Source organism: Bos indicus, chromosome 16 (assembly GCF_029378745.1).
Source record: "Bos indicus isolate NIAB-ARS_2022 breed Sahiwal x Tharparkar chromosome 16, NIAB-ARS_B.indTharparkar_mat_pri_1.0, whole genome shotgun sequence".
Taxonomy (NCBI): Eukaryota; Metazoa; Chordata; class Mammalia; order Artiodactyla; family Bovidae; genus Bos; species Bos indicus.
This window is the reverse complement of record NC_091775.1, coordinates 48,049,595-48,068,948: the sequence shown is the minus strand read 5'-3', so window position 1 is coordinate 48,068,948 and position 19,354 is coordinate 48,049,595. Positions and strand designations below refer to the sequence as shown.

Here is a 19,354-nt window from a genome sequence, read left to right as displayed (position 1 = left end):
GCACGCATCCTGCATATGTGCACACAGACACACCCGTGTACGCAACGGAGATCCCCACATGTACCTGCCCATGTCCCACCTCCCAGCCTCCCAGGGGAGTGTCTGGAAGCCTGGGAAGACACACCGGCCCCAAGATGGTCCCCAGCAGGGAAGGGCAAGACCCCCTAAGCCCCAAGAGGCAGCAGAGGACCCCAGACTCAGGGCTGTGGATAAGCACAGGGAGTGGGGACTGACTGGTGCAGCCATGGAGGGGAGAGGGACGGCGGAGTCCCTGGAGAGGCCTCACCTCCGCTGGAAAGGAGCGCTGCACCAGAGCGAGGTCTCGGGGCCGGCTAGATATCTGTGCAGAGAGAGGGAAGCTCGGCTCGCTGGGGCGGCGGACGCGGGCGGGGCCCGCGGGCGCCCCTGCACATGCCGCCAGGGAGCAGACGGGCACCTACCGGTCACATAGGGCCCCAGGGGCATCTGGTTGTAGTTGACAATCCCTCCCGGTCCAGGGCCCCGGAAGTTGGGCCCAAAGTTGTTGTTGTACATCTGGGAGGAGCCGAAAGCGCCCTGGAGGCAAGGACTCAGGTTTAAAGGTCCAAGTCCCGCACCGGCCCGAGTTCCGCCCCAGGGCGCCCAGGACGTGCGTGCGTGGGGGGCTGGGGCCCAGGGCGCGCGCCGAGCCTGACCTGCTGGATGGTGGGGTCGCCGGCTCGGTTGGTCAGGCGGCTCAGGATGCTGCGCTCCGACATCTGGAGGCGGGCGGCCACCGGGGGAATGCGGGACAGCATGGAGGGGAGGCGCGTCACGTCCGCCTTCATGTCGCTCAGCAGCTCCTCCAGCTGGTTCAGGACTGGGGAGGGAGACGGGGAGGGGGAGGAGCTGGGACGCGGACACCCAGGCCGGTGCTTATTAACAAGGCTGTGTTACCGTGTGACTTGCACGCCAGGCAGCGGACGCCAGGGGGCGCCCCCTACTCAGCCCTCCCAGCAAACACATCAGAGACCCGCCCGCTGGACCAGAGTCCCGTTTTCCAAACAGCTTCTCCCGGGGCCCCGAGGGCTGCAAAGATGAGAGCCCGGAGCTCTGACCCAACACTAGGCTTCCCTCCGGGCCCTCGGCCAGCCTCCTGGCGACCAGGGAGGTCTGCAGCCCTGGCCAAGCCCAGGAGCAGAGCGGCCTCGAGAAACTTCTCCCAAACAGCCAGGGCCACAGAGTCCAGGGCCCTCGGGGTGAGCTTGGCTCACCCTCCCCTAACCAGCCTGGGCACTTTCTCGGGATTAGGACAACAAGGGTCAAAGGTCTGAATCCCAGGAGACCTTGGGCAATTACTTCACCTCCCTAAGCATCAATGTCCCCAACTTTAAAATGAGATAAGAAACCTCACCACTTAAAAATATTGCAGAGTAAAGGAACAATGTGTTTAAAGATACTGACATAAATTGGGAGACTGGGATTGACATATATCGGTACTATATAAAAAATAAGAATTTCCCTGGTGGTCCAGTGGTTAAGAATCCACCTTGCAAGGCCAGGGATGTGGGTTCAATCCTTGATCGGGTAGCTAAGATCCCACATGCCAAAGAGCAACTAAGCTTTCCCACCACAACTCTGAGCCCACACACCACAACTAGAGTCCATAACAAAGATCCCACATGCCGCAACTGAGACCTGACACGGCCAAATAAATATTCAAAAAATAAAATAAAATAGATAACCAATAAGGACCTACTATACCGCACAGGGAACTCTGCTCAATAGTCTGTAATGACCTATATAGGAAAAGAATCTAAATAGAGTTGTTCAGTCATTCAGTTGTGTCTGACTCTTTGTGACCTCGTGGACTACAGCATGCTCAGGATCCCCTGTCCTTCACTATCTCCCAGAGTTTGCTCAGACTCATGTTCATTGAGTTGGTGATGCCATCTAATCATCTCATCCTCTGCCATCCCCGTCACCTCCTGCCCTCAATCTTTCCCAGCACCAGGGTTTTCTCCAATGAGTCGGATCTATATGTATAACTGATTCACTTTGCTGTACAGCAGAAAGTAACACAACAGTATAAATCAATTATAAGTCAATAAAAACTAAAAACTTTTAAAGGGTCCTTATCTCTTTCACTAAAAGAAGTTAAAAAATAGAAATAAAGCATACTGTCTGGGCCCAATAAACAAGCCTGTACAACTTAATATTCTGCTATATCACCTACCCCCCCATCCAGGGCCTACATGGCACTGACCTTCAGAAAAAGGCCAGAAAAGCAAGGGCCTCACTTTTGCTGCACGTAAGAGCAGAGGCTGGGTGACAGTCTGTCCCATCTGGCTTGGAGGCGGTGCCCTAGGGGCTGATGTCTTACCCCCTGCCCCACGCCCCCACCTACTGCCAAGGAGCCACTGGGCGCCGCAAGGTGCGGGCCCATCTCCAGGGGACGGGCTCACTCACCCTTGTGCAGCACAGCATTGGCAGGCTTGTTCCCGGCGAGGGACTCCTTGGACAGGTGCTGGTGGCTCTCGGCAAGGCACTCCACCTCGGCCAGGCGGGCGTTGAGGGCCATGGCAGGATGGTTGGGGTCCTGGGTCATGTTGAGGTATGCGGCCCTCCGGAGCTGTTCCTCAATGACCAGCGCCTGCTCCAGCAGCTGGTGGGAGTGGGGTGAGAGGGGGTCAGGGTGAGGGGAGGGACTGAGTGCTGGCCTGGCTGCCTCCCCCCCAGCACCCACTCCCACCGGCCAGGGCTCTGAAAGAAAGGAAGGAAGGAAGACAGCCCCTCCCCACCCAGTTGTTGTCCACTCTCTTGGCCACCCCTCAGAGCCCTCCCCAAGCTGGATCCTCTGCACCCATTACCCAGAGCAGGGACGCTTGCCCAGCGGGGTCTGGTTTTAGAGCAAGGAGCCAGCACCTGTTGGTTGACTCAACGATTCCCTTTCATGGACAGTCTGGCCCACACCCGGATATACGGGCGGGGTATAAGAAATGCTTGCTCGTTTCTTTGCCCCAGGCCCTCCCATAACCCACCCTCTTGCAGCCCCCTAACCCTCAACCTCTGGCCCCTGCCAAGGACTGACCTTGAACCTGCGGGCCAGGAACTTGTTCTTCATCTCCAAGTAGTTGCCCTTGTGGATCTCAGACTTGAAGGGCTCATTGAGGATCATGTATCTCGGGTCGTTCTGGATGTCCTGCCAGCGGGCATAGCCATGCCTAGGTGGGGGGCCGTTAAGGGCAAACCTGGCCATGGGGTGGAGGGAGGGGGTGAGGGGGAACCAGCCTAGGGTCTGGCGTCTTGGCTCTGCGCTTTCCAGACAGGCATTAACCTTGGCTGCAAGAGGACTGTGTGGGTGACAGTGACCTGACAATCAGCGGACACCGACAGGGGCCCCCAGGGGCCCAGGCAGGGCCTGAGGCTTCACCGGATAAACTTCTTCATCCCCCAAATCCAGATGGTGGAGGCAGCTGAGTTCTAACCCCCAGCACCTGTGCTGTGACCCTAGCTGGAAATAGGGCATTTGCAGATTAATCAAATCAATTAATTAAATTAAGAAAGGGTCATCCTGGGGTGGAGTGGGCACCAATCCAGTGACTGAGGTCCTCATAAGAGGAGGAAATTTGGACACAGACAAAGAGATACCCAGGGAAGAAGGCCCTGTGACAACAGAGGCAGAGATGAATGATGCAGCTGTGAGCCAAGGAGCACCAAGGAGCCAGGGACAGGCAAGGAAGGGGCCTCCCCTGCAGCCAGAGGGAACAAAGAAACACCACGAAGTTTTCTTGCCAAGGGCCCACAGTTAGAGAGGGGCCGAGTCGGGATCTGAACCCAGGCAAGCTGGCTCCAAGCATCTTTTTTTGTTTGTTTTTTAACTCTGTGTGTTATTTATTTAGCTGCACTTGGTCTTGGTTGCAGCACGTGGGATCTGGTTCCCTGACCAGGGATTGAACCCCCATCCCCTGAACTGGGAGCACAGAATCTTAAGCCACTGAACCACCAGGAAAGTTCCAGCTCCAAGCAATGTAACCTCAGTAAACTGTGGCCTGCAGGCCAAATCCAGCCCACAGCCTGGTTTTGTAAATAAAGTTTTATTGGAACATGGCCATGCTTGTTGGTTTACGTACTGTGGTTACTTTTGCTACCTTGACAGAGTGGAGGCGTCCTCTGTGAAGCTCGAAATGTCCACTCCCGGGTCCCTCCCAGGAAAGATCTGCTGACTCCTGACCTACAACTTTCCACCTCTCATTATAATGACTAGTCTCACTCGAGACTGTCATCAAGGCCGGCTTTGCTGGGGGGCTCTCCCCAGGTAGTGTGTCCCTCTCCTTGTCTCTGGAAGGTCTGCACTCAAATATCACCTTCTCTGACCTTCCCACATTAAACACAACCCACATCCCCAAAGCTCCGTTTGCCTTACCCCCACCTTTTCATGTTCACTGAGCCCCACATTTTGCTAATTTATATTTTTCACCATCTACCCCTAGTTGGATATGAGCTCCGGCTAGACAGAGATTTGGGGCTGTTTCATTCATGGCTGCATACTCCATGCTTGGCACATGGTAGATCATCAGTAAAGATGGAATTGAAGAATGAACAAATGAATAAAAGCCCTCCTAAATGGTGAAGCACCCTTCAGGTGTCATCACTGAGATGAGGTGAGGTCTGGAATTAGGAGCATTCATTGTAGAGTCAAATGGAAGGGCTGTGTGTCCCTGAGCAAGTCACTTGGCCTCTCTGAGCACCCACTGCCTCCTCCATATAATGGGGATCATAGTAGCAACCCTTTGGGAAGGCTGCTGTGAAGATGGAGTGAGTACTGAGTATAAAGGGACAAGCTACCTTTATGATCACAGTCAGTGTCGTCATCACCACCACCAGGAAAGGGTCCTTGGTACCTGGTCAGGAGCACCAGCCCAGACTCCGCCCCCCACCAGCCCCACACCCTTCCCTGAGGCCCACAGAGGGACAGACCGGAGCCCTGCCCCGCTGGCGTGGCCAAGGATACGTGACGATGCCCGCCAGCAGCCAGTAGTCGTGGCGCCGGTGCCAGATGTCGTAGATTTTCCCCGAGGACACAGCCGCACGCTCCTCGTTCTGCCACAGTGTGTGCAGCTCTGGGAAGCCAGCCGAGGGAAGCAGGATGAGGTGCCCCCGTCCCACATAGGGGTGGGCCCGGGTAAGCCTCTCCCTCACCACCCCCACCCCGAGCACTTTAGTGTTCCAGTGCCACTGGGAAAGGTTATACCGTGGATTTTGTCAACCATTCACACATTAGTATCAAACAACCATCCGCCCAGATTCCTGGGACCCACGGTCAGGAAGCCTGCAGCTCTCTCGCCATGGCCTCACCCTCGATACCTGTGAATCCCCCGTCTGCAATGTTGAACATAAACTTGAATTTCCCGATCTTGTCCTCTTTCTTCCCCTCTTCATCTTCCTCTTTGTCACCATTTTGCTGGGTCTCAACAGGCTCCTTCTCCTCAGCTTTGGTGTCATCTGGGGGAGGACAGACCCATGCTCACTCGTCTACTCCAAAGACAGTGCCCGGGGGGAGGGCTTGCTCCACCAGCACTGGGGACCCCGAGGCAAGCGGGAAACATACCTCCCCACCCACAAGGGACTCACTGCCCCCAAGGGTTTTAATCAGCAGGACCCTCTCTCTGTCCTGAGCAGGGAGGGCTGCTCTGGGCCTGGATGCCCCTCTACCACCAAGTCAGGACCACCTGGGAAAATGGGGCGGGGCGGGGGAGGACTGTGAAAATGTAGCTTATGTTGAAGGGTGGCAATGCTGCCTCGGGGCTCTGATCTGGGGGCAACTGTTCCAGAACATTCCAACACTTAGAAGGACACAGGCTGCCAGCTGAACCCCAAAGCTCCAGGCCAAACTCTGTGACCAGCTCTCCTTCCTCCTAGTGGTGGCCAGGGCCACAGGAGGGGTCAGGAGATAGGAGGTAGAAGGTCTGTCCTCCAAGGGCTGGCAAGTCCAGGCTCCCATGCAGCAGCTCTAATCAGGGCCTGGGGCCAAGGGGAGGCTCAAAAGGCTCCTCATGGCTCCTTCAAGAGACCAAGGAGGACATGGGACAGAGCAAAGTCCAGAGCCCCAGACCTGGCCTGAAGTCACTGCTGTCGCCTCTGCTGTGAATCAAGCTCAGTTCCAGCTTGTCCAGAACCTTCTCCTTCTCAGGAAGCACTTCTTCTGCAAGATAAAAGGTGTTCAGAGAGGGGGAGGGGTCCAGAGGGCAGCGGGGACTCTGGGCTGGTGGCTTCCCAATAGTATTATAGCCACTCACGGAATCCACTCTAGCATCTTACTCAGGAGTCCAACAGGTAGCATCTGGGAGGATCCACTGGGGAGGCAGGTGGGGACGGGGCCTCATTCCACCCACCCATCTCAGCAGCGGTCTCTCCCAAACTTCTCTCAAGGCACAGTCCCCAGACCCTCTCTACTGTAGTGACAACCAGAGGACTCAAAGTTCTGGCAACATGTCAGGCCTTCATCAACACAAAACACCTCTTACAGACACCCAGAAATGTCAGGCAAAACCTATCACATTAAAAAAAAAAAAAAAAAAAAAACATAGGTGTGCTCACAAAACTAAAGGAAATTATCATGTGCCATAAATGAAGACAGAACTTTCTGGGTGGCTCAGAAGGTAAAGAATCCACCTGCGATGCAGGAGACCCAGGTTCAATCCCTGGGTTGGAAAGATCCCCTGGAGGAGGAAAAGGCAACCCACTCCAGTATTCTTGCCTAGAGAATTCCATGGACAGAGGAGCCTGGCAGGCTACAGTCTATAAGGTTGCAGAGAGTCAGACACAACTGAGCAACTAACACTTTCACTTTCTGTAAATGAAGGGAAACTAAAAGCTCAAGAAGCATGCACTGGGGTCCTGCGTTGGGGGTGAGTGGACACCAGAAAGAGGCCTGGAGGACTCCAGCTGTGTCTCTACACTGAACAGGAAGGGCGAGGCCCCAAAGATGCAGAGAACTGGAATTAAATACAAAAACTAACACTCTTCAACCACTAGGCCTCTGCAAAGGAAGAAAAGTGTCATCCACCAGCTCATGGCCAAGTTGTGGAGGCCTGGCTCCCATGTGGAGTCCAGGGTCAGAAAATCTCCAGTGAGGAGCCAAACCCAACACACAGGTGTGCAGGCTGCAGAATCTGCATTGTGCCATAACACTGGCCCTAGACTAGCCAGGCCACCAGTCAGACCACGAGGCCCCGGAGTTCTGGAAACAGAAAGGGGGACATTCCTGCTACCCAAGTGACATGGGTTCTCAAGGATAAAACAATTCCTGATGAAGATGCACCCCAATGAAACTCAGAAAACAATACCCAGACTTCCCTGTGGTACAGTAGATAAGAATCCACCTTGCAATGCAGGAGACACAGGTTCGATCCCTGGTCTGGGAAGAATCCACACGCTGTAGAACAACTCAAGCCCACGGGCCACAACTACTGAGCCCGTTCTAGAGCCCACAAGCCACAACCACTAGAGCCTTTGAGCCCTAGAGCATGTACTCTGCAGCAAGGGAAGCCACTGCAATGGGAAACCCACCCACCACAATGAAGAGAACCCCCCGCTTGCTACAACTAGAGAAAGCCCGTGTGCAGCAGTGAAGACCCAGTGCAACCAAAAAAGAAATAAATTAAATAAATAAGAATTGTTAAAAAAGAAAACAATATCCATCAGCCAGACACAGAAGGAAGAGAATACATAGGAAAAGACAAGTCCAAAAAAAAGGAAGCAGAAAAAGCTAGATTAAAAACTCTAGAAATGACATACACAATTGCTAATATGTTAGACGTTTTACTGCATATTTTTAAGGTGTCCTCCCACACTTCCTGCCCCTGGAGTACAAGCCTTGTATATAATCCTTGGAACTGTGAATCTGATGGATTCTACTCTCCTGAGCAAGTCATGTGACAAGGCACAGGTGACCTTAAAAGACAGAGATTATAACACAAGCTGGAATCAACATTTCTGGGAGAAATATCAATAACCTCAGATATGCAGATGAAACCACCCTTATGGCAGAAAGTGAAGAGGAACTAAAAAGCCTCTTGATGAAGGTGAAAGTGGAGAGTGAAAAAGTTGGCTTAAAGCTCAACATTCAGAAAACGAAGATCATGGCATCCAGTCCCATCACTTCATGGGAAATAGATGGGGAAACAGTGGAAACAGTGTCAGACTTTATTTTTCTGGGCTCCAAAATCACTACAGATGGTGACTGCAGCCATGAAATTAAAAGGCGCTTACTCCTTGGAAGGACAGTTATGACCAACCTAGATAGCATATTCAAAAGCAGAGACATTACTTTGCCAACAAAGGTCCGTCTAGTCAAGGCTATGGTTTTTCCTGTGGTCATGTATGGATGTGAGAGTTGGACTGTGAAGAAGGCTGAGCGCCGAAGAATTGATGCTTTTGAACTGTGGTGTTGGAGAAGACTCTTGAGAGTCCCTTGGACTGCAAGGAGATCCAACCAGTCCATTCTCAAGGAGATCAGCCCTGGGATTTCTTTGGAAGGAATGATGCTAAAGCTGAAACTCCAGTACTTTGGCCACCTCATGCGAAGAGTTGACTCATTGGAAAAGACTCTGATGCTGGGAGGGACTGAGGGCAGGAGGAGAAGGGGATGACAGAGGATGAGATGGCTGGATGGCATCACTGACTCGACAGACGTGAGTCTGAGTGAACTCTGGGAGTTGGTGATGGACCGGGAGGCCTGGCTTGCTGCGATTCATGGGGTCGCAAAGAGTTGGACACAACTGAGCGACTGATCTGATCTGATCCGATCTGATCCAGGTGGGCATGACCTCATCACACCAGCCCCTTAAAAGCAGGGTTTTCTCTGAATGGTCACAGAAAAGGACATCAGAGATCTGAAGCATGGTGGGGATTGGTGTACCACTGTTGGCTTGAAGACAGAATGAGCCCCACGGCAAGAAACGTAGGCAGTTTCTAGATGCCAAGAACGGGCCCCCGCTGAGAGCCAACAAGGGAAGAGGGATTCGGTCCTCCAACCCCAAGGAGCTGAAGTTAGCCAACAAGAATGACCACGGAAGTAGATTTTCCCCCAGGCCTCCAGATGAGAATTCAGTGCAGTCAATGCCTTGACTTCAATCTTGCAAGTCCCTTGGCAGAGAATCCAGTCATACCACCACAGACTTCTGACCCATGCAACCATGAGCTAACACATGGGTGTCATTTCATGCTGCTAAATGTGTAATAATTCACTGTGCAACCATAGAAAATAGTACAAATAGGTTAAAAACAGCTGTATGAAGAAAGTAAAAACTGAAGCTAGATCTGAGGGTGATTCAAAAAGCCTTGCAGAGAAACAAATCTTGTACCTGCTTTCATTTCTTTGTTGAATTTGGAGCCTTTTGTTAAACAAGATCTACTTGTGTCTATTGCTGATCAGCTAGGTCCCCCAGTACAATACAAATTCTATGCGAAGGCTTTGGCTTTGGTTCACTGTCTGTGTCCCCAATGCCTGGGACAGCTCCCAACACACAGTGGGTGTTCAAAACATATTTGTTGGATAATGAATGAATAAATGAGTAAAAGGAATTCCAGAAGAAAATAAATTTAATGGGAGGAAAGATAACATTTAAGGAGGGAATGACTGAGAATTTGCCCATAATCAATAGAAGACACAATACTCAACTTTAAGAATCACAGTCAGTCACAAGCAGGATAAATAAAAATTTCATTGTAGTAAAACCATACAAGACCAAAGACTAAGAGAAAGTCTTAAAAATGGTCTTACCATGTTAGGAAAGATAGGAAAGGCAAGTTTCTTACAAAGGAGCAGCAATTACCCTGAGAGCAGCCTTCTTAGCACAGTGGAAGTCAGAGTACAAAAGAAATCACGTCTTCAAAATGCTGAGGGAAAACTCCTAACCCACCTTGAATTTTGCTAATTATTATACAAGAAAAATACGATAAGATATAAAGGAAAAATAACATACAATGAGAGAAATTTGCCATCCACAGAAATGTGTTGAAAGCACCATTGAAGGGTATATTTTGGGAAGAAGGACATTGAACAAAGCAACAGTGAACATACTAGAAAACACAAAATTGTTAAGAGGGTGGGAAAATCTAAATAAGGATTATAGTTTCGAAATAAGTAACAGCACGTGGGAGATAAAGTTGCCTATAGTCCTTATAATATTCAGGAGGCAACGTGTTAAAAATTTAAGAATACAAAATAGAATTGACTGCAAACTTTCCAAAAGAGTTGAGATGAAAGGGGGAAATAGAAAGAAATTCTGATCAATCCAAAAGATGCTAGGAGAAAAAAAAAAAAAGAAAAGGCCAGGGTGATATAAAGCACAAAATAAGAACAGAAATTCATCCAGATACCTAGCTATTACAATAAATGTAAAGAGAGTAAATTGCTGACTAAAACATAGAGATTCTGTGATTAGATTTAAAATAAGTCCCACCATATATTATTTAACAAAAGATAAACCTAAAACTCAATTATACAAATAAAACTTAAGAAATGTAAGAAAATACCTGCAAATCATGTATCTGATATGGAACATGTATTATAAAGAACACTTATAACTCAATAACAAAAAGATAAATAACCCAATTGAAAAATGGACAAAGGATCTGAAAAGACATTTCTCTAACAAAGATATAAAAATGGCCAATGACATTTGAAAAGATACTCAACATCTTTACACACAAGGGAAATGCAAATCAAAACCACTTGAGCTATGACGTTTCACCCACCAGGATGGCTAAAATCCAAAAGAGAGATAATAACAAGTGTCGACAAAGATCAGAGAAGGCAATGGCACCCCACTCCAGTACTCTTGCCTGGAAAATCCCATGGACGGAGGAGCCTGGTGGGCTACAGTCCATGGGGTCTCTAAGAGTCGGACACAACTGAGCGACTTCACTTTCACTTTTCACTTTCATGCATTGGAGAAGGAAATGGCAACCCACTCCAGTGTTCTTGCCTGGAGAATCCCAGGGACGGGCAAGCCTGGTGGGCTGCCGTCTATGGGGTCGCACAGAGTCGGACACGACTGAAGCAACTTAGCAGCAGCAGCAGCAGTTGACAAAGATATGGAGAAATGAACCCTATGCACTGTGGGTGGGAATGTAAAGTGGTGTAGCCACTGCAGCAAGCAATCTGGTAGGTCCCCCAAATATGAGAGTTACCAAGCGATCCAACAATTTCACTCCTAGGTATATACCCAGGAGAACTGAAGCCTATCCACACAAATACCTATACATGGATGTTCACAGCAGCATTATTCATAATAGCCAAAAAGCAGAAATACCCCAAAACCCATCAACTGATGAATGGAAAAATAAATGTGTATCCACAGGGTAGAATATACTCAACAAAAAGTAATGAAGTTCCAATACATGCTACAACACAGATGAACCTTGAAAGCACTATGCTCAGTGAAAGAAAACGAAAGCGTTAGTTGCTCAATCATGTCCGACTCTTTGCAACCCTGTAGACAGTAGCCCGCCAGGCTCCTCTGTCCATGGGATTCTCCAGGCAAGAATACTGGAGTGGGTAGACATTCCCTTCTCCAGGGCATCTTTCCCGACCCAGGGATCAAACCTGGGTCTCCCGCATGGCAGACAGACTCTTTACTATCTAAGCCACCAGAAAAGCCCAAAAGTAAGCTCAATCCATTTAAGCCTAAATAAACCTTAAAGTAAAAAGAATCAGGAGGAATAAGAAGGTTATTACATAATAAATAAACACTTCACCAGAAAATCAGAAAAAACCTGAACCAATATGCACCTAACAACCCAATTCCAAACTAAAGCCAAATCTGGCCTTGGGAGAACAGAGACTGACCCACAATCACAGAGATTTTAACATAAGCCTCTCAGACTTGACTGATCAAACCAAAAATGAGTAAGGATATAAAAAATCTGAACAATGCAACGATCTAATGCAGCGGTCCCCAGTCTTTTTGGCACCAGGGACCAGTTTCATGGAAGCAAGTTTTTCCATGGACACGAGGGATGATTCAAGAGCATAACATTTACTGTTCACTTTATTTCTATTATTATCATATAGGCTCCATCTCAGATCATAAGGCATTAGATCCTGGAGTTTGGGGACCCCTGATCTAGTGCACATATTTAGAACCTTACATCCAGCAATAAAAGAACAGATATTCTTTTCAAGCACACATGAGCATTTACAAAATCTGACCACATGAAGCAAGAAAAGGTTTCAATATCATACAGACTCATGTGTTCAGACCACAATGTGATTGATTCAGAACTCACTAACAGGGATTTCCCTGGAGATCCAGTGGCTAAGATTCCACGCTCCCAATGCAGGGGCCCTAGGTTCAATCGCTGGTCAGGGAACAGATCCTACATACCAAAACTTAGAGCTCGCATGCCTCAACTAAAGATCCCACAAGCTGCAACTAAGACCTGGTGTAGCCAAATAAATAGTGTTTTTTTTTTTTTAGTCACTAATAAGATGTAGCCCAATAACCTCCAACGTGTACAGTAGGAAAAGCCCACATGCAAAGAACTGAGCTCAGAGAGCTGAGCCTCTGGCTCTCGCCTCATCCTGGGCCCTACGGCACTAGGACACAGCAATGCATGGTCCCCCACCCAGCCAGGGAGAGACAGGCCTGACACTCCATCAGGGTGGAAGCCCACACCTTTCAGCAGCTGCTCCGGGGAGGGCTGGGCCTTCTCCATCTCCTCCAGTCGCTCCTCTCGGGCCCTCTCCTTGCCATCTGAGCTCTCCTGCTTGTCCTCTCCCTCCACTCTGTCCAGGGCAGTTGGCAAGGCCTAGGGAGGAGAGACTCGGGAGCTACAGGGCCTGGACCTCAATAGGAGCCAGGGAAGGGGCCCTGGGCTTAGAATCCACTCTCTGGTTCCCAGTGCTTGCTCTCAACTATGCTCCAGTCCTGGGGGCTCAAACTTGGAGCCAGGAGGGAGGCCTGGCTTACAGCTGCCAAGGGCAAAACCTGAGAAGGTCCCTGGACCCAGCCCCCACCCCACACCCACAGGGGCCCAGACACTGGCATCTTCTCTACCTGGATTTCTGGGGGCTTCTTTGGCTTCTGCACCCCCACCTCCTTCTCATCCATGTAGCCTAGTGGGGCTTCCATTTTGTCTGAAAGAACAAGGGAGAAGGGTGAGACAGGTGGGCTGGGGTGGGAGAAGGGAGAAGGGCAGGAAATGGGGAGTCAGAGAGGATCCTGGGCCAGGCACCTGCAGAAGGACAGGTGAACCAGGGAAGCCAAAGAGCCCGGGCCAGGCCAGCAATGTGGAGAGTCTTAGAGGACCCTGGGCCCAGTGAGGTCAAAGCCAGGGGCCAATAGGACAGAATTACAGGCTGTGGGGGCCTCTCATCTGGAAACAGTAGGTGAGGTGGGTGGAGGCCCCACTGGGAGCCAGCATGGCCCAGCTGTGGTCCTGGCTTTCAGGCTGGCTGGCTGGCCACCTGCCTCTTCCATGCTGAGTCACTGCCAAGGGCCAGTGGCCCACATGCTCTGAGGAGCCCTGGGAGGTGGTCACTACCCAACTTCACATCACAGATGAGAAAACAGAGCTCATGGGCTAAGCTGCTCAGGGGAGGGCTGGGCCTTCTCCATCTCCTCCAGGAGATGGCCAGGGAGAAAACTAGGCATGTCCACCTCCAGAGGGCACCTGTGCCCAGGAGCAGGATGTCCTCAAAGGCGCTGAGCCTCTCGGGGCCTCACCTGTCACCTGGGACAGGCAGGATGCCCCAGGCCTGAGGGGTACAACAGGGAAGAAGATGTTTTACCCAGATAAACACACAGATCACCAAAAAGACACTCAGAGACAAATAACCCATTAAGGAAGGGCAAAGGATGTGAAATGATGTTTCTCCAAAGAACATGCACAAAAAGCTCAGAAGCACATGAAAAGATTCTCTACGTCTTCAGCCACCAGAGATGGAAATCAAAACCATCAGGCTTCCCTGGTGGCTCAGTGGTAAAGAATCTGTCTGCCAATGCAGGAGACACGGGTCGATCCCTGGTCTGGGAAGATGCCACATACCTCAGAGCAGCTAAGCCTGTGTGCCACAACTACTGAGCCTGTGCTCTAGAGCCCGAGCCGCAACTACTGAGTCCACATGACGCAACCACTGAAGCCCGAGAAGCCGTGCTCCACAACAAGAGAAGCCACTAGAGTGAGAAGCCTGCACGTTGCAGCTAGAGAAGAGCCCAGGCAGCAACGACGACCCAGCACAGCCAAAAATAAGTAAGTAAAACACCACAATGAGACTCCCCCTTCACACTCACTAAGATGGCTATAAGCAAAAAGTTAGATAAGTGCTGGCCAGGAGGTGGAGAAACTGGAACCTCATAAGCGGCTGGTAGAACGTAAAATGGTGTAGTCACTGTGAAAAAGTTTGGCAGTTCCTCAGAATGTTATACCAGGTGACCCAGCGATTCTATTCCTACCTATACACCCAAGAGAAATGAAAACACCTATTTCCAATTGAACACAAAAGTTCAAAGCAATGTTACTCACCACATTATTCACAATAGCCAAAGGTAGAAACAACCCAAAATCCATCACCTGATGAATGGATATACAAAATGTGGTGGATCCAAACAACGGAATCAAATATTATTCAGCTACAAAAAGGAATGAAGTGCTGACACCCTAAAACCTGGATGAATCTGGAATACATCACATGCTAGTGAAAGCTAGGCACAAAAGGCCACACGGTGCACTTCATTTACATGAAATGTCCGCAATAGGCAAACCCACAGAGACAGAAAGATCAGTGGTTGCCAGGGACAGACATGAGGAGAAGGAATCGAGTGTCACTACTAACGAGCATGTGTTTCTTTGGGGGTTAATGAAAACACCCTGGAATCAGAGGCAATGGCTGCACAATCCTATGGATATGCTAGAAACAACTGGTAATACACTTTTAAAGGCTTTTGGCTTCCCAGGTGGCGCTAGTGATAAAGAACCTGCCTGCCCATGCAGGAGACATAAGAGACGCAGGTTCAATCCCTGGGTTGGGAAGATCCCCTGGAGAAGGAAATGGCAACCTCCAGTATTCTTGCCTAAAGAATCCCATGGACAGAGGAGCCTGGCAGGTTACAGTTCATAGGGCCGCAAACAATCAGACACGACTGAAGTGACTTAGCACGCACGCGAAGACTGAATATTGTGGTGTGTGAACTACATTTCAAAGCTGTCATTAAAAAGAAAATCTCTTAGGGTAGTGATACTTGTTCAGCTAGAAGCTTTGTGGAGGTGGGATGTAAGGAGGACGTGGGGTCTCCTGGTGCCTTGCCACCTGCCATGACCTGGGTGCCCGCCCCTCCTCATTGGAGTCCAGACCTGGCAGGCCCAGAGGGCCAGGCAGGAGGTGGGCAGGGCTGGCGGGCACTGGTGTGTTGGGATCCGAGGAGATGACTTCGCCTGGCTTCTTGCCCTCGGGCCCCTCGGGGATCAGATCCGGGGTGCTGTACTTCCCGTTGACGTGCTCAAACTCCTGAACCTGGGCAGGTGGGAGCGAGGCAGAAGGGAGGTGGTCACAGCTCATATGTGAGGGCCTCAGGGTGGCCGGCAGGACTGGGGGTGTCCCTGGCTTGGGGTGGCTGCCGACTCCACCCAAGGCTGACCGCAGACCCCCATGCCAAGCCCTTCCCCCACCCATCCCCACGTGTCATCCTGGCCTCCAGTCCCCTCCCAACCACCGCCCATTTCCCCACCCTTAGATGGGTCCATCCCTCTAAGCTGACTCAGACCCTGGACAGCCAAGCGCTTGCTCTCTGCCCGCTGACCCCCCCTGGGGCACACCCAGGCCATGGGCGACCACCAGGAAAAGCCCAGTAAAGGCTACTCACCCACCTTCTTCCTAACTAGTGACATGACCCCGATGCGCGTGAGCACGTGCTGCCTGGAGAGGCCCTCACGGGGCACGCCGTCCGCAAAGGTCTCCGCGCCGTCAGCCCCCGGCTCACACAGGTGCCGCATGAAGAGGGACACATAGGCTCTGGGGTGGGGGGGGACTGGGGCTCAGGGAGTGGGGGGCCGGCAGGACCCCGGGGGACCTCCTGGCCGGAATCGTCATCCATCACCTGCCTCCCAACCAGGCCTGCTGGGTCAAGCCCGAGGGAAGAACAGAGGGGGCCCTGGGCAGGGGACCTTCCTGGGACAGCCCTTCCCCTGGAGAACCCAGATCCTCTGTGCTTCTGTTAACACCAGCTGCCCTGGCAGAGGTGACCGGTCACGTTCTCTACACAGGAACCCTACCCAGGCCTGGACTTCAGCTACCAGACATCAGACAGCAGTGAGTTCTCTGGCCGCCCCCAGCCTGGCAGTAACACCGCCCACTGTGCTGGCCCGTCCAGAGGAGCCTGCCCATTCCGGGTGGGCGGCCACACCCTGGGCCACCACCTCGGCCCCTTTACCTAAACTCCTTCTCGCTCTTCCCACGAAGGTCCCGCACCAGCCAGTGGGAGTTGAAGGCATCCTGGGGGGGCATGCCCCAGCGCATGATGGCGTTCAAAAAGGCCTTCCGCTGGCGGGCATTGAAGCCTAGCACCTGGGCAAGGCGGGCAGCAGGGTGGGGGAGCAGGGAATTCAGAGTTGAGGGGAAAGACACAGGGAGGGGAGGAGACGGGGGAGCAGGGGGGAAGCAGGGGGAGACGGGGGGGCCTCCACCTGGGGCAGGACCCAAAGGGGCACAGCCCAGACCAAGGGTCTGTCCCTGCCCCCCCACCTCCACTTGGCATGTGACCCAGTGTAACCCTAACCCTCCCGTCCCTCCTCCACACCCCAGGGTGGCAGCAGGGGTAAGCTCTTTGCTCTGAAAGATGAGATAAATTCCAGGAAAGAGAAGTGGGAAAGTGGGGGTGCAGGCGGGCCCCACCTCAATGTTGCCACCGACTCGGGCAAGAAGAGGGGGCAGAGGCTTGTCCCTGTCGCTCTTCAGCTGCCTCCTGGATTGTCGCCGTCCACCTGGGGGAGCAGCCCCGCCACAAGCCCTCAGCGGGGCCTGAGATGTCCTGACCCACCCCACCCCCCAACATGCCCCAGACAGCATGACCCTTTGGGGCCTATTCCAAAGGACGGATGCTGGTTCCAATGCCCCCGGGACCCCCAACCTGATCATCAGCTCCCCGACACACAGCCTGGCCCCAGCCCAGAGTCACCAGCCCTGACTCACTCTGCCCTTCCGGCCTTTCCTCAAAGTCCTCGTCCTCATCCTCAGAGCCAATGGAATATTCAGATTGGTTGTCTGAGAGCTCGTCCTGCCACTCTGTCGGGGGGTCAGGAAGAGGGGCACAGAGTGGGCTGTTTAAGCAGAAGCCCGCTGGGGCCCCTCACACCCAGCCCAATAACAGTGATGATGAAAACAGCCACCGTGCACTTCCTATCAGCTCCCTTAACAACCTTACAACCTCACACTACATTCTCAGGCCTTAAACCATCAACGGCCCTATTTAACAGATAGAGAAACTGAGGCTTGACTAAAACCACTAGCAGTGAAGTCACTGAGTCACTACCCATCTCGTTCCCATCAAAACCCAACACCCCACACCAGCTACCTGCCCCACTTCTCCAAGAAGCCTTCCAACCGTCTCCCGGCTCAGCCACTCCACACGGCTCCCACTCTCTCCCGCCCCGGGAATTCCTGCCACAGGGATGTCCTCCCCGCCAGCAGGATCCTGCCCACCAGACACGCACCCTGGTCCTCCTGGGAGGCGTCGTTGTAGTTGACCTGCTTGCGGATGCGCTTGCCCTTGCCCAGGTTGCGCGCCAGGTCCTCCTGCTGCTGCTCGTAGTGGTGCCGCAGCAGCTTCTCCCAGTAGTCGGGGTCCACGTTCTCCTCCTGCTTGATGATCTCCCGTTCCACTTCCTCCTGAGGGCGCGGGGCCGGGGACGCGGTGAGGGCGGGGCCGGCGGGCATCTCCGCCCCCGCGGAGGCCTCACTGCCTCTACCTCGGCTCACCCTCTAGGGGCTCAAGGAGAACTGGAAAGCCTGCCTACTCCAGGTAGCCCTCCCCGATCACCCCAGCCCCAGCTGGCCTTCCTCTTCAGGCTCCTGTCTCAGTAATTCACGCAACCATTCATTCATGCTACAAGTATGCCCTGGCCTTGTGCCAGGCACTGAGATACAGAATTGAATAAGCGCCACCCCTGCCCTTAGGAGGCTCCCAGTTTCAAAAGGAAAAGTTGCACTTAGAATAATTAGCACCCACGGTCTGCGCGTAGGGCGGTGGAAGTTGAGAGGTAAGGAGAGGAGCCACTCAGGAGAGACCCAGGAGCCAGAGTTTCTTAAATGGAGAACTCGTAACGGGGTGAGGGCGGGGCCGCGGAGGGGCGGGGCTTACCACGCCATCCTCCTCGCGCACCACGTACTGCGCCACCTTGAAGGAGCTCAGATATTCATTCATGTTCTGGAGCTCCGTGTCGTCCGTGGCATCCTGGTTCCGGTCCAGCAGCTTGGAGATGGCCGCATCGTCATAGTGGATCACACTGCTATCCTCCACGTCCTTGTTGTCACCTGAGGGCAGCCAGGATGCAGATTCAGGGGACCCCCCCCCCCACCAGAGCAGGTTCCAGACAATGGTGCTTCCCAGTCCCCGCCAGGGGCTGCAGCTGAAGAGTAAGTGACCATAGAGAGGAACCTGTATTGTCACAGCCCCTCGGCCCCTCCATCTCAGGTCCGCAGGCACCCAAGGGGAGCACGCAAGGAAACCTGACAAAATGGGTTTGGGGGCCCACTTCCTTCCGGGAACAGCCGTCCAGGGTACAGGGGCTGGGCTGGGAGGGCCCTACCTGGCGGAGTGCTGCCATGCTTTTTCTTGGCGCTGGCGGCCAAGGCTCCCCCTTTGGAGGACTGGACATCAGGGATGGGCGTGGCTGGTCTCTGGCCCTGAGACATCATGCCTGTAGGACACGGGGATGGGGAGCTGCAGGGCTGGGGGGTAGCACCAGAGATGCCACCCTGGCCCTGCCCATCCTGGCCAGGAGTGGGGAGCAGGAGGAGGAGGGACTGGGAACTGGGGGTGCCCTGGGAGGGGAGTGTCTCAAGCAGGGCTACCCCCCACCATGCCCAGCACCCAGGACACCCACCCTCCACGTCATCCTTGAAGAGCTCCTCCGTGCCAAATTTGAGGATGTCATCCAGCTCCTGCTTGGTCATGGAGCCAGACTTGGAGCCCAGGCCAGGTCGCACCACCAGGTGGGTGAGCATCATCTTGCGCTTGGCCACCTGCGTGATGCGCTCCTCCACTGAGGCCCGCGTCACAAAGCGGTAGATCATCACCTTCTTGTTCTGCCCAATGCGGTGGGCGCGGCTGAAGGCCTGGGGACAACCTGTAGCTTAGCACCCGTGGTTCAACAGAGGACTGGGGGCCCA

The 19,354-nt window shown here is 52.8% G+C and overlaps 1 protein-coding gene across 6 annotated transcripts in view; it reads right to left on the bottom strand.

Moving 5' to 3' along the window:
• The window catches only part of CHD5 (chromodomain helicase DNA binding protein 5), a 71,718-nt gene that overhangs the window by 4,038 nt on the left and 48,326 nt on the right, over positions 1-19,354 (bottom strand). For 3 of the 6 annotated variants that reach the window (XM_070768304.1, XM_070768306.1, XM_070768301.1), the window contains exons 23-41: positions 19,069-19,300; positions 18,772-18,882; positions 18,324-18,496; positions 17,677-17,851; positions 17,156-17,248; positions 16,859-16,947; positions 16,398-16,531; positions 15,835-15,979; positions 15,322-15,481; positions 13,026-13,105; positions 12,645-12,777; positions 6,074-6,163; positions 5,317-5,463; positions 4,973-5,081; positions 3,050-3,182; positions 2,428-2,623; positions 675-838; positions 441-555; positions 287-340 (exon numbers count right to left, since the gene is read on the bottom strand). In XM_070768304.1, coding sequence (XP_070624405.1) covers positions 333-340; positions 441-555; positions 675-838; positions 2,428-2,623; positions 3,050-3,182; positions 4,973-5,081; positions 5,317-5,463; positions 6,074-6,163; positions 12,645-12,777; positions 13,026-13,105; positions 15,322-15,481; positions 15,835-15,979; positions 16,398-16,531; positions 16,859-16,947; positions 17,156-17,248; positions 17,677-17,851; positions 18,324-18,496; positions 18,772-18,882; positions 19,069-19,300 — 2,487 coding nt within the window. In that variant the 3' untranslated portion in view covers positions 287-332. The remainder of the gene's footprint in view (positions 1-286; positions 341-440; positions 556-674; positions 839-2,427; positions 2,624-3,049; positions 3,183-4,972; positions 5,082-5,316; positions 5,464-6,073; positions 6,164-12,644; positions 12,778-13,025; positions 13,106-15,321; positions 15,482-15,834; positions 15,980-16,397; positions 16,532-16,858; positions 16,948-17,155; positions 17,249-17,676; positions 17,852-18,323; positions 18,497-18,771; positions 18,883-19,068; positions 19,301-19,354) is intronic. The other 3 variants (XM_070768305.1, XM_070768302.1, XM_070768303.1) reach the window with 2 other exon arrangements.